At 40.9% G+C, this 18,052-nt stretch overlaps 2 protein-coding genes across 8 annotated transcripts in view; one reads left to right on the top strand and one right to left on the bottom strand.

Moving 5' to 3' along the window:
• Positions 1–300: 300 nt before the first annotated feature.
• BFAR (bifunctional apoptosis regulator) lies at positions 301–8,495 on the bottom strand. 4 transcript variants are annotated; one of them, XM_027885468.1, is made up of 9 exons: positions 8,240–8,495; positions 7,057–7,124; positions 5,736–6,063; positions 4,706–4,907; positions 4,198–4,367; positions 3,440–3,584; positions 3,019–3,189; positions 2,315–2,517; positions 301–1,472 (listed from the first exon to the last, which is right to left on the bottom strand). In XM_027885468.1, exons 3-9 carry the CDS (start codon positions 6,011–6,013, stop codon positions 1,280–1,282), a joined length of 1,362 nt encoding a protein of 453 aa, XP_027741269.1. In that variant the 5' UTR covers positions 6,014–6,063; positions 7,057–7,124; positions 8,240–8,495; the 3' UTR covers positions 301–1,279. The 4 variants fall into 4 exon arrangements, with proteins under 4 accessions (XP_027741269.1, XP_027741268.1, XP_027741271.1 ...); XM_027885467.1 differs by having other exon boundaries at positions 5,736–6,078; positions 7,065–7,124; XM_027885470.1 differs by lacking the exon at positions 8,240–8,495 and having other exon boundaries at positions 301–1,311; positions 7,057–7,305.
• A 190-nt stretch (positions 8,496–8,685) lies between these two features.
• The window catches only part of PARN (poly(A)-specific ribonuclease), a 50,828-nt gene continuing 41,461 nt past the window's right edge, over positions 8,686–18,052 (top strand). For 3 of the 4 annotated variants that reach the window (XR_003571398.1, XM_027885425.1, XM_027885423.1), the window contains exons 1-12: positions 8,686–8,746; positions 8,990–9,067; positions 9,944–10,023; positions 10,772–10,839; positions 10,934–11,015; positions 11,623–11,683; positions 12,034–12,199; positions 12,411–12,476; positions 13,244–13,282; positions 15,164–15,206; positions 15,779–15,859; positions 17,600–17,656. Coding sequence is in view for 3 of the 4 variants with exons in the window: in XM_027885425.1 (XP_027741226.1) it covers positions 8,728–8,746; positions 8,990–9,067; positions 9,944–10,023; positions 10,772–10,839; positions 10,934–11,015; positions 11,623–11,683; positions 12,034–12,199; positions 12,411–12,476; positions 13,244–13,282; positions 15,164–15,206; positions 15,779–15,859; positions 17,600–17,656 (840 nt within the window). In the remaining variant the exon portion in view is untranslated. Of the gene's footprint in view, positions 8,747–8,989; positions 9,068–9,937; positions 10,024–10,771; positions 10,840–10,933; positions 11,016–11,622; positions 11,684–12,033; positions 12,200–12,410; positions 12,477–13,243; positions 13,283–15,163; positions 15,207–15,778; positions 15,860–17,599; positions 17,657–18,052 lie in introns of those variants that run through there. The other variant, XM_027885426.1, reaches the window with a different exon arrangement.

Here is an 18,052-nt window from a genome sequence, read left to right as displayed (position 1 = left end):
GAGAATTGTACACACCTCACCGGGATGGAAAGATGGTTCTAACTGGGGTCACTTCATAGGCTTTTCTAACTTTTTAGGAAGAGAAATCAATACCAAGAACTGCTGAATAATACACTTCTTCCTAACTGCTAATTTTAACAGTCATAGAATGAGGAGTGTTTTATGTCCAGCTTTCACCCACCTCAACTTACTCAGACACAGGGCTACAGAACAGTCTGCACAGGGCAAAACTTTATTACAAGTACTTTAATATAAAAAAAGCCAAACCCAAACAAAATAACCCACTCCTGTAATAGTGAAGATTTCAAAAGAGATCTTTAATCTTTCAAAATATTCACAGGCAAATTTAAAGTTCATATCAATGATACAAATGAAAAAACCAAAACAAACCAGTGTAGAATGCAAGGGGACAAAGCTCTTGAAAAATCTGACTTTTTCTTCAGTCAAAAAAAACATACATTAACAAATGTCCATCCTGTTTACACAAAATAACTTTTCAGTCAATATTTGCTCACAGATGTAGACACACATTATATTGCAGTAAGATGTAATTACAGTGTCAGGTCACTTTCCCAAAATAATAATTTTTAAGAGATAACCCTGAATTTAAGAATTAGCAACAGAATTCGAGAGGAAAGCATTAAAGGAGCTTTACTGATGAAGTGTGGCTGGTCTAAATAAAAGATTTTCTATGGCAATCACCACATTTTCTGAAAGATGAGAAAACTCAAGTCTTTGCCCTCAAGAGCAGGAATTTTAGAGCAAACTCTGCTGTGAGACTGTGCAGAGACAGTCACAGCCTCACATGGAGAGAAGACTGAAATAACTGATGGACTTTCAATATCAAGCCTACCCAGGAAGGGCATTCCTTTGGAAAATTGAAGTTGAGGAACACATCACTGGGATGAAAGGCTAAGTTTAAAAGAAAAAGGAAGAATTCTCTAGAGCAGCTCCAAAGACTTTAAGGCAGGCTGGAAAATACACAGAATGCTCAGAACAGAATAGAGAAGTTTGATCTGATCAAAGATAGGGCAAAATGACTGTATGAGTCTTACATGGCTAAAACAGGAATGTCTATTTTTTTTCCCAATGGAAAATTCCTTTTGGATACCAGAGCCCATCCTCATCAGCTGGTTTAAGAGTAACTTACCTTAAGGCTTTTTTGGATGCTTAAATTAACACAATCCACCACTTCTGCTGCCACATACATACAGAAAAGCAAAGCTTATTTCAAATGTCCATTTTTGGAAGCTAAACAGCCCCAAAGTTCCCAAGCCAATCACTGCACTTGTGTGTCCAGACGCCTCAGCTCTGTAACCACGAGATCAATGTTTATGATGGGGTTAAAATACAAGGCCCAGTAAAACAAACAATTGCAGACAAACTGAGGAATAAAAGGCCAAAAAATGGCAACGAAAAGACCCTGGGATGAGACTTTCCAAAAATGTCTCCACATTCTGTGAGGAATAGTCCTGTGGAAAAGGAAAGGGAGAGGCTTAGAGGGACTTCCTGGTTTGTTTTTACCCACTCTAAGAAAAGCTAAGAGGTGTTGCAGCCTTCAATTATTCAGCCCTTACGTGGGCTTACCCTTTACCTGTAAAACATTATCTTGCACTCCAGGAGAAGCGTTTTTAAAGGGGAAGCATTAAGTCAGTGTACTTAGACCCCAAAGCCCAGCAGGCTCCAGGGTCACATTCCAGCCCTGCCACGGGTTATTCCATTGCTGTGCTCCTCTGTCCCCTGGCGGCTGGCAAAGGGAAAACTCACTACACCCCACAACAGGAAGGGCTAAGACTGGAAATGAGACCACAGCAACTACGAAGTAGTATCAATATGCTTGAATTAGGATTAAAGTAAGAACAGAAATTCTGGTAACTGATCAGAAATAATACCAGCATACCTGAACTTATTGCTGCTTCTGAGGACTCATCCTTTAATAACTACACTAGAAGCCTATCATGACAAAATTGTGATGCATTTAGGCTCAGCTGGCAACTAACAGCAGTTACCACAAAAGGCAGTTCTCACAGTAAGGGTTAGTGTTTCCCAGTGGTTAAGGACATAGTTATTGCTGTTTCTGCATTTGCTACATCTGGTAAGTTAAAACCAGCTGTAAGAAACCCTATCAAATATTCACAGAAATAAAGACATTCAGAAGTAGCGGCATATGCAGGAATTCAGATTCACATGTTCTTATTAACCTCACTATGGTCAGACACTGTCATTTCAGTGAGCAACTGTGAAATCATAAGACTGTTACTATTTATAAGGCCATGTACTTCCTACCCTCTTCAAAAAGCTCAATAAGACTTACTTCAATTCTCTCCTTGACCAGAGCCTCCAAAGGGAGAATAATTCCAGAACAGAGAGCAACATGGCATTCACAATTATAAATCTTGATGTCCAGTAGTGCACATCCAGCCAATCCCAAGCAAATTCAGCTATCAACTGGTATGGCAAAAATAAATATTTTACAATGAATTCTCTCCATTGTTTCCAAGAAGGATCTTTAAAGTCCTGTAAATCAGGATAAAAAGACTGTTAAACAATTTTCTATTAAATAAATACAATACTGGCTTATTTCCACTGGTCTTTTGTTAAAAAGCTGTTTTTTCATCCATTGAAAGCAGCAATTTGTCTTTACTATAGTTGCTGATAGATAATACTACAACACAGTAATTTGCATTAGATTAGAACATCACAGACTGCCAGACCTTACAATACCCTTTCTTAAAATACAGGTAATTTGAGTGAAGAGCTTTTCTGTAGTCTTGTGAACTTCAGAAGGACGACAGTCACACATCCAAAGTCTTAAAAGCCTTAAATCAATCTTATTAAAGGTAATGGTTCCAACTCTGGTGATCACATAAAATCAAGGAACTCTGTAGGTTTGTTGTTTTTAAAGTCACAGTGTAAAGAGATGAAACAGGAAATAATTACTTTATGTCTTTTTATGCTGCTAGTCTTAAAATGCTTGTAACTAAAGCAAGTAGCCCAGTTAATGGTTTGAACACTTACCAGCAGCTTTGTGAAAACATCTTCATGCTTGTCTTCTTGCATAGGACAGATTGTGTGGATGAAAGGCAGGAAAGCTTCTGCATAATCAAACAAATACAGGTACAACATACTGAGTCTTGGAGAGCTCTTCAGTGCATACAGAAGAAAGAGGGATTTTCCTGGATTTACAGCCTGAAAGAGATCAAATTACCAAGTTCCAATCAGTGAAAAAATAAAATGAAAGGATACTCCAGTTCTTAGATTTTCTGACAAGTATTTTTCAAAGCATCATTTTTCAAACACAGCACTTTAATTGAGCAGTTTTTACAAGTGCAATTCCACTACCTTAACACTCCTCCTGCCTTTAAAAAAAAAAATCTTCTTTTAAAGATACTATTTTAAAAATACTGAATATTCGTGACACACTTAATATAAAATTTACCTTATATTCCCAAAGGTTCTGTGGTGGTTTAACACCTAAAGCTTTCACATATTCCAGTTCTGCCATGATGGCTTTCCTGTGGTTGCTGTTCTCTATACTGTAAGGCTCTTTGGTGAAATCCTCCTCTGTCAGTGTGAGCAGCAGCCTACAAAAGCAGAGTTCAGAAGGTAAACAGTGTCTCTTCACCAAAAAGAGATGACTCATAAATAAGCAACCAAACACTGAAACAATAAGGTACTGATAGAAGGCAACACCTTTTGGATTACAGGATGAATCCCAGCATGCTTTGGGTTGGAAGACCTTAAAGATCATTGTTAAATTACATTCCACAGCAAGTGTTCACACCAACTGCATCTCAGAGCCTGGGTTTTAAAAACCCTTCTTTTCCAGTTTCCTCTTGCCTGCTTTCAGCAGAGCTCTCAGGTGGAATGCAACAATGCACGTGGCACATGCATACTTCCAAAACAAAGGGAAGGTGGGAGGGGTGGGTAACACACAAGTAGAATTTTACTCTCAGTATCATTTCAGTCTGCATGGTCAGCAGTTTAAAAAGTTCTCGGAACATTTTCAAGGAGCTTGCTTAGTACCTGCTACTCATGTTTTCACCGACAATTGTTGTAACTCCCCCTGCAATTCATTCTGGTACATTACAGAACATTCCCACAATCCACGGAACACATTTCACAACAATCCATCCCTAATGAATGTGTCAATAATCCCATCACACAACAGTTGTTCTCGGCCATCAGGCCCCTCACCTTCCATTCACTTTCTCCAGTAAAAACCTTTCCTTGTAATGTGAAGCCCAGGGGCCCAGCTGCTCTAGCCAGAGGATCACCTCCTCAGCACTCCATTTAGAAACAGGCTTGTGGACAAGATGATCTTCCTCAAATTCTCTGCTACTCCAGTGATAGCCAAGTAGAACTACCTATGGGTGGATTAAAAAGATAAACTCCCCTATATTCTACCTGCAAAGCAAATACATTAATGATAAACACACAACAAGAGTTTTGGCACTTGGAATTTTCCAGTTCATGGGCCATAGAATATTCAGGTTACAAGAAAGTATCTTGAGGTTTTCCCCACTTTGTGTAACTTTCATCTAAACTGCACTGCAGTTGCAGTTCCTGACAGACCCCTGCAGGCCACTCTGCTCAGCTGAAGGCTCTTCTGTGCTGACAATCCTTTTCATGTGCACGTGTTTTAAGCATATTTGATTGCATGCTAAAGGAAGTAAATACAGAAAACCAAGCAGATGAAACTTACTGCTACACAAGTTAAAGCTGTCAGAACGCCTGAGAAAAACCCTCCTCCTCGAGGATTAAATCTTGCTGTGTTCGGGACTGCAGGGATCTGGTCATTCCCATATTTTTGGAAGGTTGCTAAGCTGCGTGCTACATCACTGTTTTGTTGAATATCTTCTTTTCTTTGTTCAATGGCATCAGAAAAAAGCTTTTCAATGACATCCCTAATGGGAAAAATATTTGTCATCGTACCAAAACCATTCAGGCTTCATATTCAGAAAAGGGACTAATTTTGGGATTTTTGTTTTCCAGTCTAAACTGAAGATTATCATCTTTGAAAGCAAGAAAAAATTAGTTATTAATACTCAGTAAATTTATCAATTACTTGCAAACAACATTTTCCTTAGCTTCTAAAATTACAATACCACACAACTCCCCCCATATATATATACATATATATATAAAATTAGAATTCTGTGTGCTACTGGCAAGTCTTGATTATTAAAAAATAGTAAAAGACAACATAAGAGCCTACCCCCAATCCTACCATCTAATTATTAAAATATTATTAACCCAGGATAGAATATTATTAACAAAAGAAGTTGTGGGTAATTCAAAACATCAAACGTATTTCTAGCTTTGTTCTGCAATACAATCACATTTCTTCCTATAAATAATTCCTATTACAGAAATAAGTACACAGCTATCAAAGAACAATCTAACTTACAATTATTAGAAAACAACCAGCTCTATTAAAAGATTCAAGGCTCTTAATACCAAAAATGGATCCCTCCTCTCTGTCTCCCAAAAAAATTCAGGAGAAATTTTTCCCACCCAGCTCCCCCCCAAAAAACCAATCAACCCACCCCTCAGTTCTCTGCAGAAAAATGTGCTTGAACAGTTCAGCGCAGGACATGAAAGCCTTTGGGGATTTAAATGTGACACTTCAGATTACCAAGAAGCTAAAAAAATCTGAGAAACTCAAGAAACCAGACAGCTAATTTCAGTGTCTGATTTATCCAAAAACAGCCTTCCCAGAAGAGTCCACTCACCTGAGCAGGATGTTGACCTTGGGGAACCCTTCCCACTTTTCTCTGCACTCGGGGCACTCGTTCTTCTTGGATGACACCCACCACAAGGCCAGGCAGTGCCTGCAGAAGCTGTGTCCACAGTTCAGGGTGGTGGGATTGACCAGGATGTCGTAACAACAGTGGCACAGGAACTCACTGACTGAGATCTGCCGCCCCACGGCAGCAGCAGCAGCACCACCACCACCTGTTTCAACTTCTGCCCTCTCCCTTTCCCCTCGTAAAGTCTCATCCTCTTCCATTTTCTTTTATGCCTCAGGCAAACAGAAGGCCCTCTCAGATCTTCAAACCAGGCAAGGCATCGCTTCTGCAAAGCAACAAAATAAACCTCATCAAGAAAAATGTTCTGACAGAAGTTTAGCATGGTAAGCAGTGTAATTTATCATGGCTCTGCTTTTGCTGCTGGGATGGTTTTAAACCTTCCAAGCAACTCAGCCCGCCCCCAAAATGAAACATGATCTGCTCTTTCAATAACGTATTCACTGCAAACTACAATCAAACCCAGTTTGTGGATGTAAACAGATGAGATCACTCATCTCCCTCTACTCTCTTCTCCTGGGTTACGAAACACATGAAAGTGAAACAAAGTAACTCACTGACCCACATGACCTTTGACAGTATCTTTAATCAAGGTTTTAGTAAAAGACAGCAATCAAAAGGAATATTAGAACATACTGCCAGAGAACACAAAGGAAAAACACCAGTATAACATAATGCTCTAGCCCTCTTCTTTCCAAGCATACAGAATAAAACATTACTCACAAAGGTCAATATTAGGCATTGCTGGGCAATGTTAAAAAGCAAAGTGTGATCCACAAAGCCACACGCTTTGGAACTACAAGGGATAGACCTTCAGTGAAGGTCTGAGCCCTGCATTAACTTTACTGACAGTTACACTTTGTTAGTATTTCAAAAAACACACAGATGAGTCTAAGACTGTTCCAAGTTTACCAAAGATGTAAATCTATTTGTTTGATGTTCCTACTCCATTCTCTTAGATGGTAGTATCTAGTTTCTTAAGAAAAACAGTGATCCAGATCACTCACTCATCACTTGTGATATGTCAGAAGACACCAAAAATGGCACAATTTTTTCCTCAGGCCCTACCAAAACAGAATATGACTACACTCTCCACCATGTGGCTCCTGCTTACTACCAAATTATCTATTTGCCATCCAGATCCAGCACAGAGGTAAGCACGCAAGCTGATAAAGAAATTAAAAAACCCAACAAAACAAAAACCAACTACAGGAACACAATAGTGAAACTAGAATCCTCAGACTGCTTACAAACCTGTATTTCCCGGCAAAGCACGGACCGCTGGCTTTCTAAAACACAAACCTGAAACAGCACCTACAAGGCGAGAAATAAACACAAGGTTTTTCACTTAAAAGCATTCTTCTAGTTTCCCCGGAAGGCAGAGCCAACAGGATTTCCGTGGGTGGAAAAATATTTCGCCGCCCGGCCTCCACCAAACGAAGAGCCGGCAGCAGGACGATTCCGGGCTCCTCTCCTGCCTCCCCTTCCCAGCTCCGCCTTCCTGCTGCCCGCGCCGCTTCCTCCCCGCCTTTCCTGCGCTGGGCAGGGCAGGGCCAGCCCGACCCCAGCCCCGGGGGCGGTGACAGCCCCGCCGGGACCCGTTCCCGGCCCCGGTACTTCCCCCCCTACCGAGCCGTCTGTGCCGGCACAGACACGTGAGAGTGTATCTACACTGACACACGTCCGCTATTATTTCTATATCAACCTCTGCTCCCTCACTGCAGTTCTTTTTGACTGAGTCCAAAGAAAACGGAGTGATTCATTCTCTACAAACACCTGAAAGGAGCTTGTAGTCCGATTGGACTCTGCGGTCAGTTCTACTCGCTGTTTATTTTATAGGTGAATGAAGCAGAGAATTCCTGGATCCGGGGGGAAATGTCAGGTTTATAAACAGCCATCAACCACTTTAAAGTGCCATGAGCGCTTCAACGAGAAACCGCAGGAACATATGTTAAAAAACTGAGAAGTAACATGAAAATTTTAGGCTTCGGCCAATTTACTGTGAAACAGAAACATCTCTATTATTATTTTAACTAATGCCTTACTGGGCACGATTTAATCATCCCGGATGATTTGCTGGGACCGCTTGTAGAATAAATTGCTTACACTGAAAAGGCAAAACTTGATCTTGAAGAATCTTTAAGAGCTCTCTCCACTAAGCCTGGTGTAATTCTTTATCTCCTTCTCTACACAGAAACTGCCTCTCAATTTATGGTGATTTTTCCATTAGTTTTCATTCAGTTGGGATTCTGGAAAAGATGCTTCCTGTGCTGTGTGAACTTTAACCCTGCAGCCCATTCACTGAGCTCTCACAGTGTCTGTGCCCACAGCTCCTGCCCTGGCCCCCGGGCAGCTCCTCCTCCCACAGCGCTGCTGCGGGGACACAAAGTTTGTTATTATACAATTAAATGTGAAAGTGCTGGTTTTACCAGGAAGGCGAACGCTTCTTCTGTAACACGCCAAGCCTTCCAGCTCCTCCGGACTTGTCATCGTTAAGGCACCACCACCAGCAGCTTTCCTGGTGTCTCCTCAGCAGATTCCCATCCCTTCTCCCTTGCTGGTGCTAGTCACGCATATCTGGGCTGTAAGGCGAGGGCTCTGCGGGCCGTGACATCTCACAGCGCCCCACGGGAGAGCGGCGGCGTGGGACTGCTCGCCTCCCCGGGCAGCGCCGCTACAGCGGCCCTCACTCGGCAGCTGAGGGCACCGAGCAGCGATGGCAGCACCCCGCGGGCAGCGCCGAGCTCTCCGTGCCCCGCAGAGCGCCCCGCGGGCAGCGCCGAGCTCTCCGTGCCCCGCGGGCGCCGCCCCGGCAGGAAATGGCGGCCGGGCGCGCTCACGTGCGCGCTCACGTGCGGCGCGCGGGGCGGCCCCGGAAGCGCGCGGCGGGGCCGGGCCGGGTTGCGGCGGGCGCGGGATGGAGGTGACCAGGAGCAGTGAGTGACCGCCCCGACCCGCGCCCCGCGGCACCCCGCCCCTGAGCCCGGCCCCGCCGGCTTCCCTGCCCCGCGCTCGGCCTCTCCTTCGCGGCGGAGGGGCGTCCCCGCACCTCCCCTGGCCCGTGCGGGGCGGCCCTGGGGCGGGAGGCGCGGCCCCGGGGCTGAGGGGGCCCGAGGGGCGCGAGGATGCCCCGCGGTGTGGGGCGTGACCTCAGGTGCGTTTTACCCCTTTCCCCGCAGATTTTAAGGATAACCTAAACAAAGTCTATGAAGCCATTGAAGAGTCGGACTTCCTGGCCATCGATGGGGAGTTTTCAGGTACGGCCGCTCTGGTTTTGTGATTTGGGGATGTTGGCAGTGTCGGGGGGGGTCCCCGTGTCCCAGTTCGCTGTCTCAGTGTTGGCTTGAAAAAGCTAAAGCTGAGGCTGAGAGTGATTAAACCACTCGTTATGTGTACGATAGCAAGGTTTGGGTCAAAGATACATGTCATGGTGATACTGCCTCTACTCCCTTCATGCAGTAATCTTTCAATGTGTTAATTGTTTTTCAGTTAAGGGGGGAAAAAAAGAAGGTATTATATGTGTCACGAAAGGGAGAGATTCAGATAAATGAGAAGCGCCCTGCAAGTATTTGGACAGGGAAGGGCAGCAATAAGAACTTGTATGTTTGTAAAATCCAGAGGGGGGGTGTGTCACAGAGATGCTTTAATAGGTACTTGGCTTTGGGATATAGAGTTCAGTCATCCATCAAACATGATCCTTATGGATCTTGAGCCATAAATGTGATCAAGACCAGGTTTTGTTAGATGTGGTGCTTATGGAAATAGTTTTTGTTATGTATTGCTTAAAGTGACTAAGTCATTCAGTAAATCCCTAGGCAGCACTCTTCTCATTTTTTGCTTGGTTTGATCCTGCACTGTGCTCTAAAGCCCATCTACATTATGTTGTGGAAAGTCTTTGCATGTTACTGGCACATTGAATAGGAACTAGAATGGCAGAACTTGTGCAGAAGAGCTTTGCTGCTGGAACACTACTGTTAAAATGGGGGGCTTTTATGCGGTAGAAAATCTTTCTCAACTGGAATAATTGTAGCATTAAGTGAAAACATTTTTCTTAAATTATCAGTTGTTGTGTTTCTTTATTGTGGCCAATTTTGAAAAGCTCACCCGAAGCAAAATATGTTCTACTTTTTCAGGGATCAGTGATGGACCTTCTGTTAGTGCATTAACAAATGGCTTTGACACCCCAGAAGAAAGGTATCAGAAACTTAAAAAGGTAAAGTGTTTACACTGACTGAAAGGAAGATTCTGGAAAAAGGGTAGAATGCCTTAATTCACAGTGGGAACAACACAGGGAGGGAAATGCGTCACAGGTCTAAAACTGAGTTGCAGCAGACGGGGTTTTGTTTTCTGCTAACACGAGAATTCAATGTTGCATTAAACCTGCAGAAGTCACGGTCAGAACAGACAGAGACCCAAAATCTTTGTTGTCACCTTCGTAAAACTTTACTTTCAACATCTAATGACTCGATTAATTGATAGTTTTGATCTTTATACTCAAGAGGACTAATTTTGAATGCCTTGTACCCAGTGTAACTCACATGGATTAGAAGAATATTAAATGTATTATTACATGTATCTGAAAGCTGTGTACACCACTGTCCCTCACAGCCTCCTCTCACACTGGGGAGAATGTGAATGAACACTGAGAAGCTGCTTTAGCTGCAGCATCTCCTGTGTGTGAGCAACAGGTGGAGAGAGAAGATGGGACTTCCCTCTGTTTATGGAGTAGAAGTGCATACTACAAATCACCTTTTGGCAATAGTAAGATGATTAAATGCAGATGAGAACCAGTTGGTAAACTCTGGTGTGCTTACTTAAGAATTACCAGCAAAACAAATGTTGGTTAAGAAGATTCAGTTTACCTAATTTTGAAACGGAGAGAAATCATATGTGGATGCACCCTGGTAATCTTTAAATGTGTACATGTTTTATTCTCATGCAAGTTTTCCTTTCCTTTCCAGCATTCCATGGATTTTTTGCTCTTTCAGTTTGGCCTTTGCACTTTTAAATATGATGACACAGAAGAAAAGTATGTCATTCTCTTATTTCTTGTTTTCTTAATTGAGGATTTTCTAAAGTGGTACTGATAAGCTCTATTGACATGCAACTCATCTTCTCCACAGGTATATAATGAAGTCATTTAATTTCTATATTTTTCCAAAACCCTTTAACAGAAATTCACCAGATGTCAAGTTTGTCTGTCAGGTTAGTAGAAAAACAAGTTTGTTTTGTTTGATTAAGGTATACCTGCAGCAAACTTCAGCTTTTCAGTAGAAAAATAGAAGTCTCTGGGGTTTGGTTTTTTTTTAATAAGAGAAATAAACATCAGTTAAGAGCAATCTTGACTTCAGTTTTTAAATCTTGTTATGTATTACATTGTGTGGTTTCTGGAGTTGGAGATAATGTTCCAAACCTGGCAAGATGATTCTATTTTTTCCCTTTTCTCATTGGACTTCATGTTTCCTTTTCCTGTTTTATCCCATATTCTCATCTGCTTGTCTTACTTTTACTTCTTCCCAGGCTATTACCAGCATTTTTCCAGTCTCAGATTTGTTCTCCTGAACATTCTTTGGTTTCCTGTCTCCACATAGCTCATTCTTTCATCTCTATCCCTTAGGATATTTATTGTTCTGTGGAAGTTCGAAGTAAATAACAAAAGTAGCATTGCCTAAATTCTTGTTTAGGGTCACAGATGTTGTTGCTCTTGACTTTGGACTTTGTGTAATTTCTTAAAAAATGTGAAAATAACTGAATGGATCTTTTATGCCACAGCTTCTTTTGCCAAATGTAAAGTCCTTTTCTTTTGTTGCAGAGTTCAAGCATAGATTTTTTAGCAAACCAAGGATTTGATTTTAATAAAGTTTTTCGCAACGGTGAGTTTTGGTTGGTTTTTTATTATTATTATTTCTTTCGATGTCTGCAATATTTATGATGACATCTTTTATTGTTTTCTGCAAGAAGAAAAAAGCTGCTATTCCTGATACTCCCTTAACACACAATGAAGTTCTTGAATTATTGTTTTCTGATTTCCTGTTGTGCTGGTAGTAACTCCCTTTTCAAGAATTCATTGTGTAGGTTCAACAGAATGGAGTTCCTGCTTGCAGGAGCGTTTGGTTGTTTATTGTTGCCCAGTGGCAAAGCATTGGTTAGTAATACATCTTTGCTGACACATCCTTACGGTGTCTGTAATTGTGATGAGCTTTTATGTTTTTCTTTCTGTTAGGAATTCCATATTTAAATCAGGAAGAAGAAAGACAGCTAAGGGAACAGTATGATGAGAAGCGTTCTCAAGCCAATGGGGCAGGATCTCTGTCATACATTTCTCCTAATTCCACAAAGTGTCCTGTAACAGTTCCTGAAGATCAGAAAAAATTCGTCGAGAAAGTTGTGTAAGTGAAATAGTTTCGTATCCTCTGATGCTGTTGGAGCTAAAGAGCGAACAATAGTGATATTTTTGTATGTTGAAGCCATTTTTATTAGTTCACTGCTTTTAAAATGCTGCTCTTTTTGTTATGAAGTGATTTCTTGTCTTATGGGGAGATCTGCAAACTTCCAAAAACTGAAATAGTAGATATAGAAGCAAATAATTATTTCTTCCAGGGAACAGATAGAAGACTTACTAAAGAATGAAGAAAGTGAAAGTTTGGAACTGGAGCCATGTACAGGGTGAGTTTCTGAAATTGCATATCTCCTAAAAGTATTTTTTGTTTGGGTCCTACAGAATTAGGGGAGTGGCAAGGAAGACTGTCTTTATTTGGGTTGACTGTAGCAAAATTTACATTTGACTGATGTTTGTATGTTGAGGAAATGTGCTTCTGTACATGGGTGTCGTGGTTTGCTCTATGAGCTGTAACTTCTGCATGTAGTGGCAACATATTTAAATACGGCCAAAAAATGTCTTGTAAATATGAGTCTCCTCTTGCTGTTGCTTAAGTTTTCCATAAGCCTTGGTTATGCATTTTGAAAACAAACTTTTCAAATCTATTGGGCTGTTGGTTAGTTGTAGTTGGGAGTGTGTGACTGTTTTTATTAGGTCTCCTTCCCAAAAATCTATTTACCTTTGGGGGTTGGATGTTTGGAGGGTATGGTTGTTTAAAACATTTTTTAAAAATTGAATTTAGAAATAGCAGAACTCTGTGAGATAAGGCTAAGGTGTCATCACTGTGTCTGTTTTGAGTAATCATGACTACAGGATATTTTCCTATGAGAAGATCTGTGGGTAACTGTACAAAATGGTATAAATGCCCTTGCAGCGTGGGGCCTGAAGATCAGAATTCAGTAAAACCCAAGTGAGCCTCTAGGTTCTGGTAGCAGGGACTTTTGCTTTAAAAATCTTTCTGCAAATGAATGTGGAGTCAGCTTTAACTGAACATCATTACTTGGAAACACTCTGTAAGAGGATTATTAGTAACAAAATTGTCTTTTGGTTTTAGATTTCAAAGGAAATTAATTTATCAGACCTTGAGCTGGAAGTAAGTTGCTGGTAATACTGCCTTGCTGTATATTTTTAGTATTTTTGATAAGAAATCTGGGTAAGATCCAATCTACTTAATCTTGGGGTGATTCATTTAGACACTTTTTTGTCCTTTAAAAGAACGCTTTTATAATGTTCTGAAGAACTTATTTGTGATGATTCACTTGAATATTTTAAGCTTAGTATTTATTTTATTATTCCTATCCAAAATGTCTGAATAGAACAGCACATAGAATTATGTAACAAATGCAACTTGCCAGGTTTTTAGTGAACAGAAAGTGCATGTGCTTATACAGATTGTGAGCTGTACCTGAAAAACTAGGAGTTCTACAGGAGGTACTGGTGTGGGTATAGTTTTCTGTTAGATGCCAAACATAAATATTTGTGATAACTTATTATATTGCTTAAAAATATCCCTTAAGGCCTTGGGAGAAGCACTATGGCTGTAGAGTAAGATTGTCATTTTTCTGACTGCACTGGTAAAATGTGGGAAATACAGTAGAAGTCATTTTTTGTACATTTACCTAATTCCGTGTTGCAGCACTGAATCTGATCCTCTGGAATCAGAGTTTACGCTGGAAGTGGATAAAATAAAGCTCCTATCTATAAAATGGGTTCTCAAGAAGTGATACTGAGAACTAATCTGAGAGGTGCTTTCCTGAACTTTTCAGTGTGAGTGTTTTAATCCGTGGATAGAATATGTGTAGCTTCCAGCAGCACAGTGTTATGTTTGTGTGACGCTGAGCTTTGCATCTCCTCTCCGTGGATGGAAGGGTGGGTTCTCAGGTGGTAGTTTGGATCATGCAGCAGTTGTTGCTTTCCATGAACACAGCTGTGCTCCTGTGTGTCCTGGCGAGACAAGGCCAAGCTGGGAAGTGCACATGGAGATAATTAAAGCAGCAGACACTGAGGTTATCGACTGCTCTTGTCCCCTGAACTCTTCACAGGTCATTTTCTCTGCTAAGTGTTCTCTTGTGCATCAGTGTTGTGATGCATCCAGGTTTGTGATGTGAGGCAGCTTGGGAGTGAGGTGTGGGCTCCAAACTGTGTGAGCAGCCAGGGGGGAGAGGACACAGCAGTGCTTGGGTGTGTGTTCTCCAGGATTTCAGAAGGGCCAATTTTAGGAGTAGCCAGAGGACAAGGAAACATGCAGGTTCTGCAGTGGTTGTACAGTTGTGGTTAGTTTATTGTGATGGGAAAATGAGAGTAATTGCTGGTTAAGCAGTAAAATGATTGGTTAAGAGGTAAAAGATGTTATTCTCTTACTTTGCTATCAGCTGGATTCTGTGGCTCTGGGTATGGGAGTACTTTAGAAATGAAATGTGATTGTGGTGGAGTGATGCAACCCAGTAGCAGAGGTAGTGACATCTGAGTTAATAATTCCCATTGAAGTCTGCTGTTAGCAGAAAGTTCAGGGTTGTTTATAAATCCTAAAATGAGTGACATATTAAAGGCAGTGCAGTCTCCAGAGAAGCTGTCCTGTGTGACTGTAAATAAATGACAGCATTCTCACCAGTATTTTTGGTTTGGATTTCTTGAAAGCAGACATTGTAGATTGTGATGAGATATCTACACAACGTTTACTTAATATTACTGAAGTAAGAACGTAGAGGTCCCACAGCAGTAGGATGGGAAATTGCATAAGATAATATATTCTAGTGCTGGTTACTGTTAGGTAATGTAAGGAGGCCAATCAAACTAGCTCGTTGCTTCAATTTTTCCACTATTTTAAATTAAAAAGAAACTTTTAGTACTCCCTTTTGTTTTAAGACTTATAGTAGTAATGAAACATGAAATTAGGAATCACTGTTGTGGTTTCAGTTTGCTAAATGCCAAATTAATAGCTACTTATATTTACTTTTCATTTCTTTTGATGTAGATATCCAAAAGGTATCCATGTTGAAACTCTGGAGTCAGATAAGGTAACCAGGCCTCTAACATTTGTTCTCTTTGAAGGAAGTTGTATTTCTCAATTTTACCAAATCTCCTCACTTTTAGATATAACTTGAGCCTTGTTATACAAATGCAAAGGATTTTAAATGGAATACAGTGAACTAGTTTCTAAACATTAACTCTGACCAACATATGGAGTATCAGCATGTATTTGTGGGGCTTAATATTATTCCTTTAAAAGGATACTGAAAGGTATTTTAAGATATAGTGATCTGATGCTCAGTGTTGCTGAAATGTAGATTGTGATCTTAGAGGAAAAACAATGGTATCACATACTGTGTCCTCACCTCCCAGCAAAAATCCCTGCTCCAAAAGATATTTGAAAGAAACTATTTACAAGGACATGCTGGTAACCTTTCCTGAGAATGAAAACATGGGGTTAGTGAAAGTTGGGTTTGGTGGATGAGTGCCTACAATGGAAACAGTTGTGTTGCCAAGTAACTGCTGCTGAGATGACAGTTTTCTTTACCATGTAAATTTACAGAAACTTAAATAAGAACTTCTCAGAGTCATTCCTCAAACTATACATTTTCTGTTTTAGAAGGAGAGATATATTGTTATTAGTAAGGTAGATGAAGAGGAACGAAAAAGAAGAGAACAGCAGAAACAAGCAAAAGAACAGGTAAATAAGTTCCATTTCATTAATTTACATGAAAGAGAGGAGGGAGAATCTCTGACTTCAGTCAGCAATGCAAAGTTGTGTGCTAGGATTTGGTAATGTTTCTGAAAGTCCTCTTCCAAATTCTGCCAGATAACTTAGGCTTTGCAACAGAGCACGAAGAGTTGCAAGGCACTCTGAAAAATGAAATGAGGAATTGTGGAATACTGAGCCAATATTTTGAAGCAGTGAATGCCTCCTTCTGTGAATCTGCTCTGTCACAGAAGAATGGCCTAGGAACAGGAAACATCAGTTCCTTGCAGAATTCTTGAGCAGGTTGTCACATTGTTTGGATTCCCTGTCTGTCCTAGGAGCGGTCACAAAGCTTGACTGCTCTTGGTTGTCAGTACAATGTCAGTACAATTCTTGTGTCATTTCTCCAGAGACACGTGTGCTGCAGGCACTGCTGTGCTAACAAGCTGACCACAAGGTCATACCTAGTGGATTCAGCCCTCTCATTGTTTATGGGACTTTGTATTTTGCTTACTGGGCCTGATGCAGGTTTCAGGAGGTCACAGGACTTGAACTGGGGGAATTCTTGATCAAACTCCTGTGATTTGTCCTTATATATTTCAAGATACATAAGTTTGGGTGGAGAAAGCAATATTTGCATGCAGAAGGCCTTTTAGGAGAGAAGAAGATATCCAACGGAGACATTAACTAATGTGACTTCTGTTTTTCCAGAAGGCAAGTTAGGGACAATTTACTACCAGAGTAGGTTTTTCTGAGGCATTCTTAATGGGGGTATTACTCTGACCAGAGGCACTCAGAGCTGAACTGAAATAACAGTGAATGTTTTTATTACATTCCCTTCTGGTTGGATAAAAATGGATAAAGCAATGGTCTACTTCTCTAGACCTGAAAAAGAAAAATCTGTTTTAAAGAAATTCCTTAAGTGAAACTAAAATAGGTGCTGCAGTCAGATTTCCCCCAAAACCAGTTTAAAATGTGTAATTCACATTATGTAATAGTGTGTTTGTATAATCTTGTATAATGTTTCTTCTTGGTTTTGTTTATGTAAATAGTGAAGAATGTTTCTTCCCCAACCTCAGTGTGGGCATAAAAGTACAATCTGATTGAATGGAAATAACAATCAGGATCCAAGCTGTTGCAAACATATCTATATCTGTTAAAAATGTGGCTGAAGACCTACAGCTTAATTTTCATATCTTGTTGAGCTGTTTGCAGTCTCGGAGCAGTTGAGCACTGCTGGAGATCTGCACTGACAGTAAGCTGACTGCAGCTGTTCCTGCTCTGGGGAGGATGAAGTTACCCTTTGCAGCAGCTGGATCTTGCTGTGCTCTGCACTTGTGGCTAAAACAGCAGTGATACCACACTCATGTTTTGTCTGTGCTGGGCACAGACTTTCTTCCACTCTCCCCCAAAAGCAAGGAGGCTGGGGCGGGGGGGTGGGCTCTCATTGTCTTTATCCTCAAGTCTTAAAGCCTGTCTTGGAATTCTGAGTGAGGGGAGGGAGCAAAAGGCAGAGTGGCTTTTGCCCCTGGCCAGGGGCAACCACTGCAACAGCTTGTGAGTTGTCCTACCCACCAGTGAACTGGAGCTGCACATCAGCTGTCAGCAGCATCCTGCTTGTGGTGTTTCCTCTCTGGTCTCTCCTTGGTTATGTCTGAGAAACAGTTTGCAGGTACAGTTTTGGCAATACTTGTATTTATGTTTCATTAATGTCAGACTCTTTGCTTACAGGAAGAATTGAATGATGCAGTAGGATTTTCCAGAGTTGTTCATGCCATTGCTAATTCTGTGAGTTAACATGATTTTTAATGTATCTTTGTTTGCAAGAAAAAATAAATAATTTAAAGAGAGAATTCTTTTACTGTTACATTTTGGGAGATAAGGTGAAATACAAGTTAAAGGGACTTAGTAAGTTGATGTTGCTTCATGTTTTATAATGATTGAGTGTGATAGGTGAAGTAAGCTTTTAAAATAATAAATGACATGAACAATCTCATTACCTGTCAGAGTCAACAGTACCAACTTCTTAGGGCTCTTCAGTAAATTGGCTTTGAGAGCTTTTATTCTCTGTTCTGAAAAGATTGTTGGGAGATGTTTTTCCTTGTCTTTTTTTTCTGGCAGTTAAAGGCTAATCAGAGGAGGACGGTTGTGTCAAAGGTATCAAAGTTAACATTAAAAAAACTT

The sequence above is a fragment of the Empidonax traillii genome, unplaced genomic scaffold (assembly GCF_003031625.1).
Source record: "Empidonax traillii isolate 1590-97213 ecotype Southwest subspecies unplaced genomic scaffold, ASM303162v1 scaffold166:size2381449, whole genome shotgun sequence".
In the NCBI taxonomy this organism is placed as follows: domain Eukaryota; kingdom Metazoa; phylum Chordata; class Aves; order Passeriformes; family Tyrannidae; genus Empidonax; species Empidonax traillii.
The sequence above is the reverse complement of the archived record's forward strand: the minus strand, read 5'-3'. Positions and strand labels throughout refer to the sequence as shown.

Excerpts from the sequence above, each read along its gene's own strand:
- BFAR (XM_027885468.1), bottom strand. The coding sequence starts at position 6,013 with ATGGAAGAGGATGAGACTTTACGAGGGGAAAGGGAGAGGGCAGAAGTT. Across the intron at positions 4,368-4,705 it reads CAGCTTTAACTTGTGTAGCA|GTAGTTCTACTTGGCTATCA; the intron begins GTAAGTTTCATC and ends ATCCACCCATAG. Across the intron at positions 3,190-3,439 it reads AGAACCTTTGGGAATATAAG|GCTGTAAATCCAGGAAAATC; the intron begins GTAAATTTTATA and ends GATCTCTTTCAG.